The sequence below is a fragment of the Chiloscyllium punctatum genome, chromosome 8 (assembly GCF_047496795.1).
Source record: "Chiloscyllium punctatum isolate Juve2018m chromosome 8, sChiPun1.3, whole genome shotgun sequence".
In the NCBI taxonomy this organism is placed as follows: Eukaryota; Metazoa; Chordata; class Chondrichthyes; order Orectolobiformes; family Hemiscylliidae; genus Chiloscyllium; species Chiloscyllium punctatum.
The window spans coordinates 15,781,963-15,797,782 of record NC_092746.1 but is presented as its reverse complement, the minus strand read 5'-3'; the positions used below and the strand labels follow the sequence as shown (position 1 = coordinate 15,797,782).

General features: G+C 42.5%; 1 protein-coding gene across 2 annotated transcripts in view; it reads right to left on the bottom strand.

The window, feature by feature from the left end:
- LOC140480387 (inactive ubiquitin thioesterase OTULINL-like) overlaps positions 1–15,820 on the bottom strand; it is a 66,900-nt gene that overhangs the window by 14,210 nt on the left and 36,870 nt on the right. For both annotated transcript variants that reach the window (XM_072575180.1, XM_072575179.1), the window contains exon 2: positions 971–1,130. In XM_072575180.1, coding sequence (XP_072431281.1) covers positions 971–1,104 — 134 coding nt within the window. In that variant the 5' untranslated portion in view covers positions 1,105–1,130. The remainder of the gene's footprint in view (positions 1–970; positions 1,131–15,820) is intronic.

The window sequence follows — 15,820 nt, the reverse complement described above, 5'->3', positions numbered from 1 at the left end:
ATGGTAGAGTTTTGTAAATATAGAGCTCCAAAATCCATAATCATCCAATTAACCATTAGTATACAAGCATGTGAACAGCAATTTGATGCAATGAATAAATGCACATTGACTTCCGATATTATACGTCACCACCTAGTGTTCCAACTAAATCATGCTTAAAAACATGGATATTTACACCACAGACAACACACTGCATATAAGGGGAATTGTTTTATTGCTGATTAATTGCTATTTAGTTTCTGCCTGTAGAATTGAGCACAGCACAACAATCTCTCTGTTGCAGATTACATTGCGGCTATTCATTTCCAATAGGAGGCAATTTTATTCAAATTGCAAACTAAAATTCTGCCTAAGATCAAGCTATGGTAATTACCATAAGAACTACTGGCTTGCTCAAAATTTTAATTCTGTAAATTAAATAAGTATTTTTGAGGAGTGACAGCTAGCAGTTTCTTTTTAAAACAAGTTTGCAACTTAATTGCTGTAAAACCATTACAAACTGTTAAATCAATCAGTAATTTAGAGGTATTTTGAGAATGAGGCAGCACTTCTGTTACAAGCTTATCCCTTGCACAAATTATCATTTGTTTTCCAAAACCTTTTATGAAATTAGTACAGTCTTATTTCTTCCCCTTTCATAACTCTCTAAATATCAATATGCTGGTTTGGTAGTCATTGCTATAAATGCCAAAGAATGTTTAAAATTGTTCCAGTGTGTTTTAATTGTTGCAATTGCCATTAGTAACATGGAATTCGGATAATTTTATGCAGGATGTAATGATGTGAGGAACAGAGGCTTTCTGAGATATACCTCAATTATATCCAGGCTGCTTTGCAATGGTTATCAGGGTAATAAGTGGCATTAAAAAAGTACAAATAGTTTGCCTCACTTAGATGTCAGGGAGAAAAGAAGGGTAATAACACCATAGTGAATATGTGAAGCAGTAGCATATAAAATCAATACACTTACCACCGTAGAAAATATTGTACCCATGTGTTAGGTCTTCTGATAAACAATGAACTCAACAATAATGTCACTACTCCTGCTGTGAACAACGGATTCTGAAGTTTTTTCCAGGTACTGTCTACGATCCAACAGACCATTTGTCTCCAGGAGTATAGTTTTATCTCTGTCATGGAAAATAATCAACTTTACTCAGTACATAATGAGCAAAACCACCATTCAAAAGCTTCAGGTTCACTGTAATTTCACATGAAGGCCGAAGGAAGGGAATGAAAACTAACTTTTGTTTATGCAATGGTTTCCATACCCTCAGGACACCCAAAATTGTTCTGCAAGGCAGCGAATTACTTATGAAGTGCAATAACAATTACTCTACAGGTAAATGTGGCAGATAATTTACAAATTAAGTCCTCCATCAGCAATAACATGAATTACCAAATAATATGCTGCTTTGGTGAGGTTGGTTCAGAGATAAATATTGGCCATGAAAACTGCTCAATTCTTCTTCAAATAATGCCACAAGATCTTTTACATTCACCCACGATGATAGACAAGGGCTCAGTTTAATATCTCACACTGAAGAGCACTTGCAGCAGTACACTAGCCCCTCTCAGAAATGCCAGCTCTAACCTGTACTGACTACTTTACGAAGGCCTGCAAATCCTAGTTCAGTTGACAGTGCCACTTCTTCTTATTCTTCAAATTGAGAAACCCAAGTAAAAAGTCAAGACCCCTTGGGCTGAAATTTCATGTCAAAGACAGGAATCAGGAAGCAGCACCATTTGTAAACTGTCCTCCGTTGGCAAGCTACCAAGAAAACAGGATATGCCTGTATACGGCCCCATTTGTGCCAGAGTCAGGTCTCATCAGACCCGAGGTGGCAAGGCTCTAAAACCTCTACCACAGGAAAGAGATATGGATCGTGTGTTTGTGGATGCCTAAGGGTCTGCAGAGATACTTTCTAGGTGATCTACAAAATAATGAGTCATCAAGGAAATAAAACAGTCCAATTATCAGACATATGGCAAATTCGCCAAACACTGATGACTGAATGTGGGATAATACATAATAAGGATATATTGCAGAAGGTTTTTTGAATTTGTAGGAGAAAGGACTGCAGATCAGAGTTAGAAAGTGTGGCACTGGAAAAGCACAGCAGGTCAGACAACATCTGAGGAGCACGACAATCGATGTTTCGGGCATAAGCCCTTCGCTGGATAGATACTTCAGAAATACCAATAGCAATTAAGAGGGGATATTAAATCTTTTCTGTAAAATATACTTTGCATATATTCTATGTTGCTTAACATACTTCAATTAGTTCAGTATCACCGAGAACCAGTGATTCTGGTTTGTATAAGAGTCAATACATAAATTGATATGGAGAAAAGACAGGGAAACTGCCACTTAGCTTCAGTGAGGTGGTTCACATCAATACAGACTGATACTAATCACCTCAACCTTGATGCAGGTAGCAAACAGCTTGAGTTGAACATTTTCAGCCCAATAATCTCATATAATTAAACCTATTTAATGAAAAAATATCTGTGGAGAAGAGAAAAATCCTCAAAAATGTAAAATATTGTTTGTACCAGACCATAGGGATGCTCTCTCAATTGATGGTGATGGTTTAATAGGAGGGTCCCTACGTCTCATGTGGGGGCAAGAGGTTGAGAAGTAGAATGCTTTATGGTAACCTCAGTTGGTGTGGGAATTTTGATCTGTTATGCAATGCTGTTATCATAAAATTTCTAAGCACTAAGTAATTATTTAACTGAATTATTATCATACAAATTTCAGCTCAAACATATTAAGCTATCAACTACAAAGCCAAAATTAATTCCATAAGACAGAGGATCTTGAACTGTAGGAGTGGACAGGAGATGAGTGGATTCTGCAGTAAAAAACAAAACAGGCCCAACTATTTCATTACATAGCAGTAAACACGGAACCTGCACATTACGGGGAAACGTGACATGCTGTGAACTTTCTGGTTTAAGTCAAAAAGCTTTGACAGCATAGCTTTCTTTTCAGCAATACTATCTTTTTTTTACCAAGTATTGTTAAAACACATCTTACTTGCAGCACTTTTATACTATGTCCATAGAAAACATCATCATTCAATTTAGGGGTGTCCAATAATTATTAATCCGTTTGAAAAAAAAACTTCAAATTAAACACTTGAGAACTGCTGATCGAGATTCATCAACATGCCTTGTAGACATAACCATTGCCAGCAGTTTCCTTGCCAGTGTTTGAACTGATGCCATGCCTTCGTGAGGTCTGGAGTCAATGTTGAGGATGCCCAAGGTGACTCCATCCCACCTGTGTACCACTGTGCCCCAACCTTTGGGCAAACCCCAGAATGGTGACATTGGTTTCCAGGAGATTATCAATAGGATATGATTCCATAAGAGTGACTATGTGAGGGTGTTGCTTGACTAGGCTGTCAGACAGGAAGGAAAGGGTTCAGAAAAGATTTACAAGCATGTTGCCAGGGTTGGAGGAGTTGAGCTATAGGGAGATGCTGAATGGACTGGGACTGTTTTCCCTGGAGTGTCAGAGGCTGAGGGATGACCTTATAGAGGTTTATACAATCATGGCGGGCATGGATAGGATAAATAGATGAAGTCTTTTCCCTGTGGTGTGGAGTCCAGAACTAGAGGGCACAGGTTTAGGGTGCGTGTGTGGAATGAGCTCCCAGAGGAAGTGGTGGAGGCTAGTACTATTGCAACATTTAAAAGGCATTTGGATGGGTACATGAATAAGGAGAGTCGGGAGGGATATGGGCCAAGTGCTGGCAAATGGGACTAGATTAGGTTGGGATATCTGGTCAGCATGGACAAGTTGGATCAAAGGAACTGTTTTTGTGCTGTACATCTCTAGGACTCTATGACAGCTCTCCCAATTTTCTCACAAACTCCCATGTTAGCAAGACCTTCCAGAGGTCGACAGGGCTCTGTGTGCCAATTATAGCTAAGTGTTTGTTGTTTAAAGCTAACGGCAGTAAGGGAACTTAAAGGTTAACCCTTAAAATTAAAACATGTCAATAGTTAGCCAAATTAACATGGCTATATTGAAGCAGTTAAATGCAATCGCAATTTTTTCTTTCCAAATGCTTTTGAGTTAATTGCATACAAATTACAAGTTAACATACATAACCTAACACAGCAGAATTGCCAAACTTCAAGAAATATTCCTTTAGTAGAGGGTTAGCTTGCTTTTTAATAGTGTATACCATAGAATAGCTTAAGCATAAACTTTTCCACTGTTCGATGGTTACAGTCAGTACGACCCTGTTTGGTTTGTATCTTTGTAAGGGCATTTCAGATTATTTCTTCCAGAATTCGGTTCCTATTGTTAAAACATTGCTCCAAAAGAATGGGGCATGTCCCTTCTTAATTTGGCTATTTTCCCTCAAAAAAGTTCAAACTTCTGCAAGCACTAAAGCAAAATATTGCAGATGCTGGAAATCTGAAATAAAAACAAAGTACTACTAGAAATTCTCAAATCAGGCAGCACCTTCGCAGAGAAACAGAACAGTTGAGTGCAAGATGACGTGTCATCAAAACTGAGGAGAGTTCTAACTTGCTTGGAATGAGCCAAGTGCTGTGGATGTGGAAAGAATTTACAGCTTACTTAAAGAGGGGGCATTTTAAGAAAGAAATGGTACTACAAGATGTATAGGTCATAGCCACAAATTGGAAAGGATGGTGGAGGCAGCTTGAGCTGAGAATCTGATAAACCTTTGCAGGAGAGGAGCAATAATCACCCAATTATCTGCAACTGTATGCTTCGGTGACCGAGCTGGGATATGTTTTGGTTATTTTGCTATTGTGCCCACACATTAAAATCCTGCTTTTTGTTCAGCTAAGTGACTGGATATGGGGATAGTGGTCAGTCAGGGGACACAGGAGATGGAAGTGCTTAGTCCAAAGGCCATCCACTGATAATGTTGGCTGAGCTATAAAATACAAATATCATACCAGTGACCTCACAAAGGCTTTTGATTTAAACCCTAAGTATTGCAGTTTAACACAGAACATAGAACAATACAGCAGAGGAACGGGCCCTTCGGCCCACAATGTTTTACCGAATATAATGCCAAATTAAACTGATCCCGTGGCGGCACAGTGGTTAGCATTGCTGCCTCACAGCGCCAGAGACCCGGGTTCAATTCCCGCCTCAGGCGACTGACTGTGTGGAGTTTGCACGTTCTGCGTGGGTTTCCTCCGGGTGCTCCGGTTTCCTCCCACACTCCAAAGATGTGCAGGCCAGGTGAATTGGCTATGCTAAATTGCCCATAGTGTTCGGTAAGGGGTAGATGTAGGGGTATGGGTGGGTTACGCTTCGGCGGGGCGGTGTGGACTTGTTGGGCCGAAGGGCCTGTTTCCACACCAAGTAATCTAATCTAATCTAATCTTCTGCCTGCCCTTGGTCCATATCCCTCCATTCCTTGCTTATTCATGTGCTTATCTAAAAGTCCCTGAAACACCCCTATCATAGCTGCCTCCATCACTACCCCTGGCAGTGTCTTCCATACTCCTACCACTCTGTGTAAATACTTGCCCCTCACATCTCCTTTGAACATTTCCCTTGAATATTTCCCCATTTGCCTTAAATGCATGCACCAGAGTATTAGACATTTCAACTCTGGGGAGAAAAAGAGATTCTGATTGTCAACCTTATCTATGCATCTCATAATTTTATAGACTTCTATCAAGTCTCTCTCAGCCTCTGCTACTCCAGAGAAAATAATCCAAGTTTTTCTTGCCTCTCCTCCTATAAAACTCATACCCCCTAATCTAGGCAACTTCCTGGTAAACCTCTTCTGCGCCCTCTTCAAAGCTTCCACATACTTCCTGTAATGTGGCAACCAGAATTGAATGCAATACTTTTGAATGTGGCCTAACCAAGGTCTTATAAAGCTGCAAAAAAACGTGAAATGTTTATTTTACCACATCCTAAAGTACAGAAGCTTATCTAACACTGATCAATCTGAACAATTAAACAAAAGCAATTAGTATAATACAAATGTTAACAGAACTGAAATAAAAACAAAATGCTGGAGGAATCCACATGGCTGGCAGCATTGTACACCGAGAGAGAATCTGACAGTGGTCTGAGCGATTTAGGCTTATGGCAAGATTGTGGTAGAGTAAAGATGTCTGGCAAGGGCGGTCTCAATGTCAGGAGCACTGTGTGCCATCTTTTATACTTTTCACAAGTGGTGTGGTGGTTAGTTGCCAATAAAGGAGGATTCCGGCTTTTTAAATGCTAATGGCCAAATGTTAATGGCCAAATTCATTAATTAATATTCAGCTTCATATTTTACCAAATGTGCCAAACAAACCAGCAAAAATTCTCGACATGGAAATCAAAGGAGGTACCTGGTGACTCCAGTTCACTGCATGCTCTGTGACTTTCATGCTGAGCACCGGGCACCAATATTTCAGAGCACGCTACATGGTCACCAACAATGCACTCCACATCCATGGACATTTAGCATCCAGTATGTACCAGTCTCTAAGATACCTTATAGTACATCTCTCATCCACTTATAGAATGCTTCTGCACTTTTAAAACTGCACATTGGGCAGCACCAGAAACCATCACTGTGATGCAGCAGCAACACCATGCATTCAGGGACATGGACAAGGCTGCATCTTCAACCTTTTCGCTCAGTCACAGTGCTCACTCAACTGAGTCTATTTGGACACAGAATCCTTGCCTTGCATTATCTTTGTCCACCTTGTCCTCTCAGATAGAGCTCATTTAATTTCACACCGTGGGCGGCACGGTGGCACAGTGGTTAGCACTGCTGCCTTGCAGCGCCGGAGACCCGGGTTCAATTCCCGCCTCAGGCGACTGACTGTGTGGAGTTTGCACGTTCTCCCCGTGTCTGCGTGGGTTTCCTCCGGGTGCTCCGGTTTCCTCCCACAGTCCAAAGATGTGCAGGTCAGGTGAATTGGCCGTGCTAAGTTGTCCGTAGTGTTAGGTAAGGGGTAGATGTAGATGTAGGGGTATGGGTGGGTTACGCTTTGGCGGGGCGGTGTGGACTTGTTGGGCCGAAGGGCCTGTTTCCACACTGTAAGTAATCTAATCTAATCTAATCTAATCACCTTCATTTGCACTCTTTTTACATTTCTGTCTCCATTCCCAATCATTAGCAATCTCTTTGTCTTTGGCTCCAAGCCCCCTTATGATCTGTTTCACTTCGCTCCACCTTCCCACTGTCTACAGCAGAAAAAACACAATTTTCCAATCCCATTTAGTTACAGAAAAATCATATTAGACTTGAGAAGTTAACTGTGTTACTCTGTCCACAAGTGCTGCCAAACCTGTTGAATTTCTCCAGCACTTTCTGTTTTTATTTCATATTACTTCTGTTTTGACAAGTCATTTCGTGCAGACACAAGGGCAAGAAATTTGTCTTGGTTGGCAGCTGGCCTCAGTCAAGATGGATCGAATTCACTCCCTGCATAGTCCTTAAGGGAGCCTCTGACACCAGTCCACATGCTTGGACATGTCAGTAAATTGCCCAGGACAGTCAGAGTCAGGATGCACACCACATTAGGGGTGAGAAGGCAAATGACCAGCAGCCCACCAAACATCTGGACTCTTTTCTGCCCTTTCAGGCGTTGTTTTCCTCCTGGAACAAGAGAGAGGCAGGTATTGAAGGAGACGAAAGCTGTGCCACAGCTGTTACATTCTGTGCAGGAGGAGAGGTGTCCAGAGTGAGTGGACAGACAGTGCAGGGGGCTAAATTAATGGTGTCAGATGTTGGGATGCATTACAGAAAGACAGGTAAGATGTTGTAGGTAATTGGTTAGAGCTGTAGAGTATGATCCGTTGTGGGAAAAGTAGCAGAGAGAGAGAGAGAGAGAGAGAGAGAGAGAGAGAGAGAGAGAGAGAGAGTAAGGTAGTACGAGAAGATGTGGCACTTATGCTGGCAAACTAGAGAAGTTTACTGACCTTCTTACAAAGCAGTGCATTTCTCCAGACAGCTGAGACTGCAGTGACATTGATGGTCACCTAGGACCAGCTGGCAATGGTCCAGCATCATGTCATCTACTGCTAGTTTTGGGGAAAAGAGGATGTCCTGTTTGTGGCATCAACCCATCACACAGAACATCTAGGTCCCTGCCCACAAAGTGGGGCACCAATGTTCCATCCACCCGTCTGCTATGCCTGGGGAAAATGGAAGGAATGATGGAGGGCAGCTCCAGTGACACTGCTTGTCCTGTGGCTTAACTAGCTTTTTAAGATGGTGCAAGTGTAAGGAATGCTCATGAATTCCAGATATCCTGGTAGTGGTGAATTATTTTGGGAATAGCGTGTACTAAGATAGGGATGAAATTGAATGGAAGGGACCATGTTGGAACATGACAGGTAGTTAATGAGCTGGGTTAGCAAGATATGCCAAGAGATTGCTAGGCCTTAGAGCAAAAATATCCTCCAAAAAACTCAATAAAACCTGCACTTAGCCAAAAATCCATTAAGAGTCAGCTCAATGTTCTATACCAGTGGAACTAAATTTAGTTCACTGCAAAAATGATGATGACCCAAAGCGGAAAGAATCTCATTATAAAAATTTAAATTTTTATAAAAATACTGTTTCGAAGTTCATCCTAGTTTAGTAAATTATCATAACAATGGGACTCAAACATAGCCTAAATGTATACGGTAAGATCATTGTTTACTTTCTTCACATACTGCCAGCGATCACATAACAGCAATTCTCAAACTGTGGGTCATGACAGTGTCACAGAAACAATAGATGGGGTTGAACGCTCCCAGTAAGAATGATCACCAATGGCGACTGTGATGAGGAGATTTCCCAGTTTGGATGTATTAGCAGGACAATCCTGGAGCAAGCAGATTGTCATCACTAAGCTGCAAGGAACCAGTTAGTTAGGGCGGCATGGTGGTTCAGTAGTTAGCACAGCAGCCTCACAACACCAGGGACCCAGGTATGATACCACTGTTGGGTGACTGTTGCATGGAGCTTGCAAATTCTCCTCGTGTCTGCATCCGTTTCCTCCAAAAAATCCTAAAATGTGCAGGTCAGGTGGATTGGCCATGCTAAATTGTCTGTTGCGTCCAGCAATGTGTAGGCTAGGAGGAGAGAATGGCTTCTTTCCACACTTGAACCTCAAGAAATAGAGTTTGCAGTGACTGCTGAAAGGTTCCAGGGTATTTGTTCATTGACTTGATGTAGGCAAGTGTAATTAAATGACTGCCTAGTTCTAGCATGAGCAACCCCAAGACACCAGATCATGAGAGGGTGGTGCTTCAAATCGTTGCTACTCCTGATCTTGCCCATCTTATTGTTCAGGTTGGCTACACTGCTTCACTGGCTTGGCAGAGGAAACCAAAATTGGGGGGTGGGGGCAGGAGGGGAAGAGGGGGTGGAGAATGGAGACTGATTATAGTGCACATGTAGGGAAGGAAGGGAGGCTATTTAACATGTGCATGGTTGGGGGGGGCGGGGGCGGTGAACAAGACTAATTGCACTGTGTGTGTAGTGAGTGTTTGGTTGATGCTCCTTCGTCAGCTCGCCACCTGATGAAACAGCAGCGCTCCGAAAGCTAGTACTTCCAAATAAACCTGTTGGACTATAACCCGGTGCCGTGTGATTTTTAACTTTGTCCACCCCAGTCCAACATCGACACCTCCATATTAAAGTTAAAAAGATTGAGACAGTTATGCAAATTTTCAGTGTGTGTGTGAATGTTTGCGTGAACAAGGATTAAATGGATGAGTGAGTAAATATGTAAGTGCATATGTTGGTAGGGTAGGTGGGAAGATGGGGGAGTTTGCTGATAGCAGGTGGTAGGTAGCAGGAGATAGAAAGATGGGTCTGTTCACGAAGGTTTGTTGGATTGGGAGCTAGTCAGGTTGAGATGGGAGGGTGTCAGTTTGTGTGGGGGCTAGTTAGATTGGGTTGGGGGTGTGAATCAGGGCAGGGAAGAAAGTCATAAGAATTAATTTTACTAACTGGTCAGTAGTATAGTTACCTTGGAATTAGACTACGATTTTTCTGTCTAGCATTTCCTGAATAGCTATACCAGGAAGTAAGTAAATCAGAGAAGTAACTTATGCACCAAGTCCATTTTATCCTAACACTGGCAAAGTGTCAAGGCAGTTGTCCAGCTGTATATTTACAAGAATGTGGGAGAAAAGACATTGTATCTTTTAGTGGGTTTGCCTTTGGTTTATGTAGTGATTGGAACAAGGTCAGCTAGGTAGATGTCATAGAATATGAATTCTCTGATTGGACAAGGTTAACACCCGCCCCCCCCACCCCACCAAATCAGGGAGCCCTGGCTGACAGAAATAAATAGGAGTGTCGGGGATTCTGTTTGTTTTAGGAGCCAGTTGGGTCAGTGTCATATACTGTGCACATGTAAATAAATGGTGACGGGATACTAGCTTTTGTGGAGTTATTTCAATGGTGACGAGTGAAAAATACACCCTGAAGAGATTCACTCAAGACAACTACCTTTGAGTTGGGGTAAGCATTTCCGGCATCATGTCGCTATTTGGGAAGCTTGACTCATTCGATCCTGCCAAAGTATGGGCCCAGTGTATGGAAAGAATACATAGTTTATTCTGGCATTCTGGCATAAAAATAGCATTAGAACATAGAACATAGAAAAATACAGCGCAGTACAGGCCCTTCGGCCCTCGATGTTGCGCCGACCGAAGCCTACCTAACCTACACTAGCCCAATAACCTCCATATGCTTATCCAATGCCCGCTTGAATGACCATATAGAGGGAGAGTCCACCACTGATTCCATGAACTCACAACCCGCTGAGTAAAAAATCTACTCCTAACATCTGTCCTATACCAACCACCTCTTAATTTAAAGCTGTGTCCCCTAGTAACAGCTGACTCCATACGCGGAAAAAAGGTTCTCACTGTCAACCCTATCTAAACCCCTAATCATCTTGTACACCTCTATCAAATCTCCCCTAAACCTTCTTTTCTCCAATGAGAACAGCCCCAAGTGCCTCAGACTTTCCTGATACGATCTTCCGACCATGCCAGGCAACATCCTGGTAAACCTCCTCTGCACCCGTTCTAGTGCCTCCACATCCTTCCTATAGGATGGCGACCAAAACTGTACACAATACTCCAGATAAGGCCGCACCAGAGTCTTATACAACTGCAACATGACCTCAGGACTCCGGAACTCAATTCCTCTACCAATAAAGCCCAGTACGCCATATGCCTTCTTCACAGCACTGTTTACCTGGGGGGCAACTTTCAGAGATCTGTGTACATGGACACCAAGATCCCTCTGCTCATCCACACTACCAAGTAGCCTACCATTAGCCCAGTAATCCATCTTCTTGTTACTCCTACCAAAGTGAATGACTTCACACTTGGCTACATTGAACTTCATTGGCCACCTTTCTGCCCAGCTCTGCAACATATCTATATCCCGCTGTAACCTGCCACATCCTTCTTCGCTGTCCACCACTCCACCGACTTTCGTATCATCCACAAACTTGCTCACCCAGCCTTCAAGCCCCTCTCCAGGTCATTTATAAAAATGACAAACAGCAATGGTCCCAAAACAGATCCTTGTGGAACACCGCTAGTAACTGCACTCCAAGATGAACCTTTACCATCAACTACCACCCTCTGTCTCCTTCCAGCCAGCCAATTCCTAATCCAAACCTCTAATGCACCCTCAATGCCATACCTCCATAGTTTTTGCATTAGCCTGCCATGGTGTACCTTATTGAACGCCTTGCTAAAATCCATATACACCACATCTACTGCTTTACCCTCGTCCACTTCCTTAGTCACCTTCTCAAAGAATTCAATAGGGTTTGTGAGGCACGACCTGCCCTTCACAAAACCATGCTGACTATCCTTGATCACATTATTCCTATCCAGATGTTCATAAATCCTATCCCTTACAATTCTCTCTAAGACTTTGCCCACAACAGAAGTGAGACTCACTGGCCTAAAGTTACTAGGGCTGTCTCTACTCCCCTTCTTGAATAAGGGGACCACGTTTGCTATCCTCCAGTCTTCTGGCACTATTCCTGTAGACAACGACGACATAAAAATCAAGGCCAATGGCTCCGCTATCTCCTCCCTAGCTTCCCAGAGGATCCTAGGATAAATGCCATCAGGCCCAGGGGACTTATCTATTTTCACCCTTTCCAGTATTCCCCGGACCTCTTCCCTACATACCTTAAAGCCATCCATTCTAATCACTTGTGACTCAATATTCACATCAGCAACAATGTCCTGTTCCTGAGTGAATACTGACGAAAAGTATTGATTTCGTGTCTCTCCAATCTCCTCTGTCTCCACGCACAACTTCCCACTACTATCCTTGACTGGACCGATACCTACCCATTAGGGCAAATGAAAAGCATTGAGTAATCCCCTGACAGCTTGTGGACCCACGGCTTTTTCAGTTATTAGATACCTAACTTTCCATGGGGCACCAGATACCAAAACCTTTCAAGAGTTGATGAATTTAGCTCAGGAATATTATGACCCCAAGCTTCCTCTAATTCTAAGACACTATCGATTTTACTCAACAGTTCAAGAATCAGGGGAATCCATATCAGGATTTATGATGAGGTTATGACAATTGGCAAATGCATGTGATTTTTGTTTAACCCTAAATGAGATTCTGAGAAACCGTTTGGTATGTGGGATTAATGATGTGACCAGCAAAAACGCCGACTAGCTGAAGCCCAACTGGACTTCAAACAGGCACTACGACTGGCTTTTCCATCAGAAAATGCAGCAAGTGGAGCGTATGTGTTACAGGGTGGACCCCCTTGCCAGGCTGACTGAGCTTGGGGGTACATCACTTGAATGAAGGCCTCACTCAGGGCATATCCTGGACAGAGGGACCGTAGGTTAGTCCACAGTAAAATTTCAAACAAAGCTAAGACTCAGTGAAATGGTTAAAATTTTCCTTGAGAATCCAGACTGGCAAGCAACTGCTGTCAATTTGAGACAGCAGAAGAATTCCACTAGGCCTGAATTGAGTAAGAGAACTCATAGGCCAGTTTCCAGGAAAGTGCACCTGGAAAGTCCAGCTACAGCTAGTTTAGAACAGTTAAATTGCTTAGCAACATCCAAATCAGAACTAAAGTAATGGTCTGGTTAAATGGTCACCCAGTTCTCATGGAGGTGAGGCTGTATCAGGGGATGCAGAACCAGGCTTTACCAAAATTCACTCTAGACACCAAGCCTTAAGTTTGCGTAAGAACTCAGCCGGAATGAGAAGCTATACAGGGAACCCTACATATTAAAAAAAGGTACAACTTTAGTTCTGGTATCTTAGAAGAAGCAGCTGGTTCAGTTCCAATGATTGTAGTAAAAGGATCAAGCCCAGGCTTCACGGGGGTGAAACTGGTTGAGTAAGATTCAACTTGATTGGCTCAACATTTTTCGATTACAAAATGGCTTGCCTGAATGGTCCTAGTTAAATACACAGACATTTTTCAGGAAGGTTGAGGAACAATTAAAGGGGTGACAAAGTGGTGTTCCGCAAGGCTCAGTGTTGGGACCACAACTTCTCACTTAAATTTATCTTGATGAAGGAACTGAAGGCATTCTGGCTAACTTTGCAGACAATACAATGATAGGTAGAGGGACGGGTAGCATTGAAGAGGTGGGGGGGGGGGACATAAGAAGGATTTGGACAGGTTAGGAGAAAGAGCAAAGAAGTGGCAGATGGAGTATAATGTGGGTAAGTGTGAGTTCATGCACTTTGGTAGGAAGCACAGAGGCATGGACTATTTTCTAAATGGGGAGAAAATTCAGAAGTCTGAAATGCAATGAAACTTGGGAGTTCTAGTCCAGGTTGAGTCAGTTGTCAGGAAGGCAAATGCAATTATGACATTTATTTTGCAAGGACTTGAATATAACAGCAGGGATATTCAGAGGTGCTTCAGAGGTTCTACAAGACTCTGGTCTGACCATATTTGGAGCACTGCGCGCAGTCTTGGGCCTCAAATTTCAGGAAGGATGCATGTTCAAAAGTTCACAAGAATGGTCCCAGGAATGAAAACATACGAGGAATTTTTGAGGACTCCGGGACCGTACTTGATGGAGTTTAGGAAGATGAAGGGTGATCTAATAAAAACTTACAAAATACTGAATGACTTGGACAGAGTGGATTTTTGGAAGATGTTTCCATTGGTAGGAGAGATTAAGATCCGAGGGCACAGCCTAAGAGTAAAGGCTTTTGGAATGGAGATAAAGAGAAACTTCTTCAGCCAGAGAGTGGTGAATCTATGGAATTCATTGCCACAGAAGGCTGTGGAGGCCAGGTCATTGAGTATATTTAAGACTAATGTAGATAGGTGGTTAATTGTCAAGGGGATCAAAGGGTTATGGGGAGAAAGGGGTTGAGGAGCTTATCAGCCCTGATTGAATGGCAGAGCAGACTCAATGGGTTGAATGGCCTAATTTCTGCTCCTATGTCTTATGGTCTTAAGTCCTAAGGCTACCTTACATATTGACCAATGCATTAGCTTCTTTCCTCCAAGTCATTAACATACATTGTAAACAGTTGAGGCCCCAGTGCTGGTCCCGCTGGAACCCACTGGTTCCAGGACACCAACCTGAAAAAGAAGCCTTTAACCTCACTCGCTGTTTCCTGCCTTTGAGTCACTTCTCTACTCAAGCCAATATATCATCTCCAAGATTATAGCCTCTTATGACAATCTTTTGTGAAGTACCTTGTCAAACATCTTCTGGAAGGTCAAATACAGCACATCTACTAGTTACCTGCTACTCTGATTGAGACTTCCTCAAAAAACACTAACAAATTAATTAGGCATGATTTCCTTTCATGAAGCTATCCGCTTGACTTGGTAATGGTTTTCCAAATGTTCCACTATTATCTCCTTAATAATTGATACCAATATTTTTCCAACAATTGACTCTGTCTCTTTTTGAATAGGGGTGTCACATTGGCAACTTTTAAAATCATCCTGTACTTCTTCAGAATCCAGGCATTTTTTTTTTCAGCAAATTACAACCAATGCACCTATCTTTGTAACTACTACTTTTAGGAACCTAGAACGTAAAGCATCAGGGTTGGGGGAACGTGTCTGCCTTTAGTCCTATCAGCTTGTCTAATACTACTTGATGGTGACAATAACTTAATTTCACTCCTCTTCTCCAGGCTCTCACGGTGAGGCAACCAATGAGAGGAAAAAACATACTTGACTTCATCCTTACCAAACTAGGTGTCGCAGATGCATTTGTCCAGCATAGAATCAGTTATTGTGACAGATATAGTCCGTGGAGACAAAGTCCTGACTTCAAATTGAGAATGCTCTAAAATAAAAAGAACTAAGGATATTGGAAAATCAGAAACAAGGTTTAGAAAATGATTAGGGGCATGGATAGGGTAAATAGACAAGGTCTTTTCCCTGGGGTGGGGTAGTCTAGAACTAGAAAGTGAGAGGGGAAAGATTTAAAAAGGGACCCAAGGGGCAACTTTTTCACGCAAAGGGTGGTGCATGTATGGAAAAGCTGCCAGAAGTAGTAGTAGTGGAGACAAAAACAAAACTGCAAATGCTAGAATCCAAAGTAGACAAGCAGAAGGCTGGAAGAACACAGCAAGCCAGGCAGTATCAGGAGGTGGATAAGTCAGCTTTTCGGGTGTAACCCTTCTTCAGGACGTGGCGGAGGCTGGTACAATTGCAACATTTAAAAGGCATCAGGATGGGTATATGAATAGGAAGGGTTTAGAGGGATATGGACCAGGTGCCGGCAAGTGGGACTAGACTAGGTTAGGATATACTAGATTAGATTTTACTAGATTACTTACAGTGTGGAAACAGGCCCTTCGGC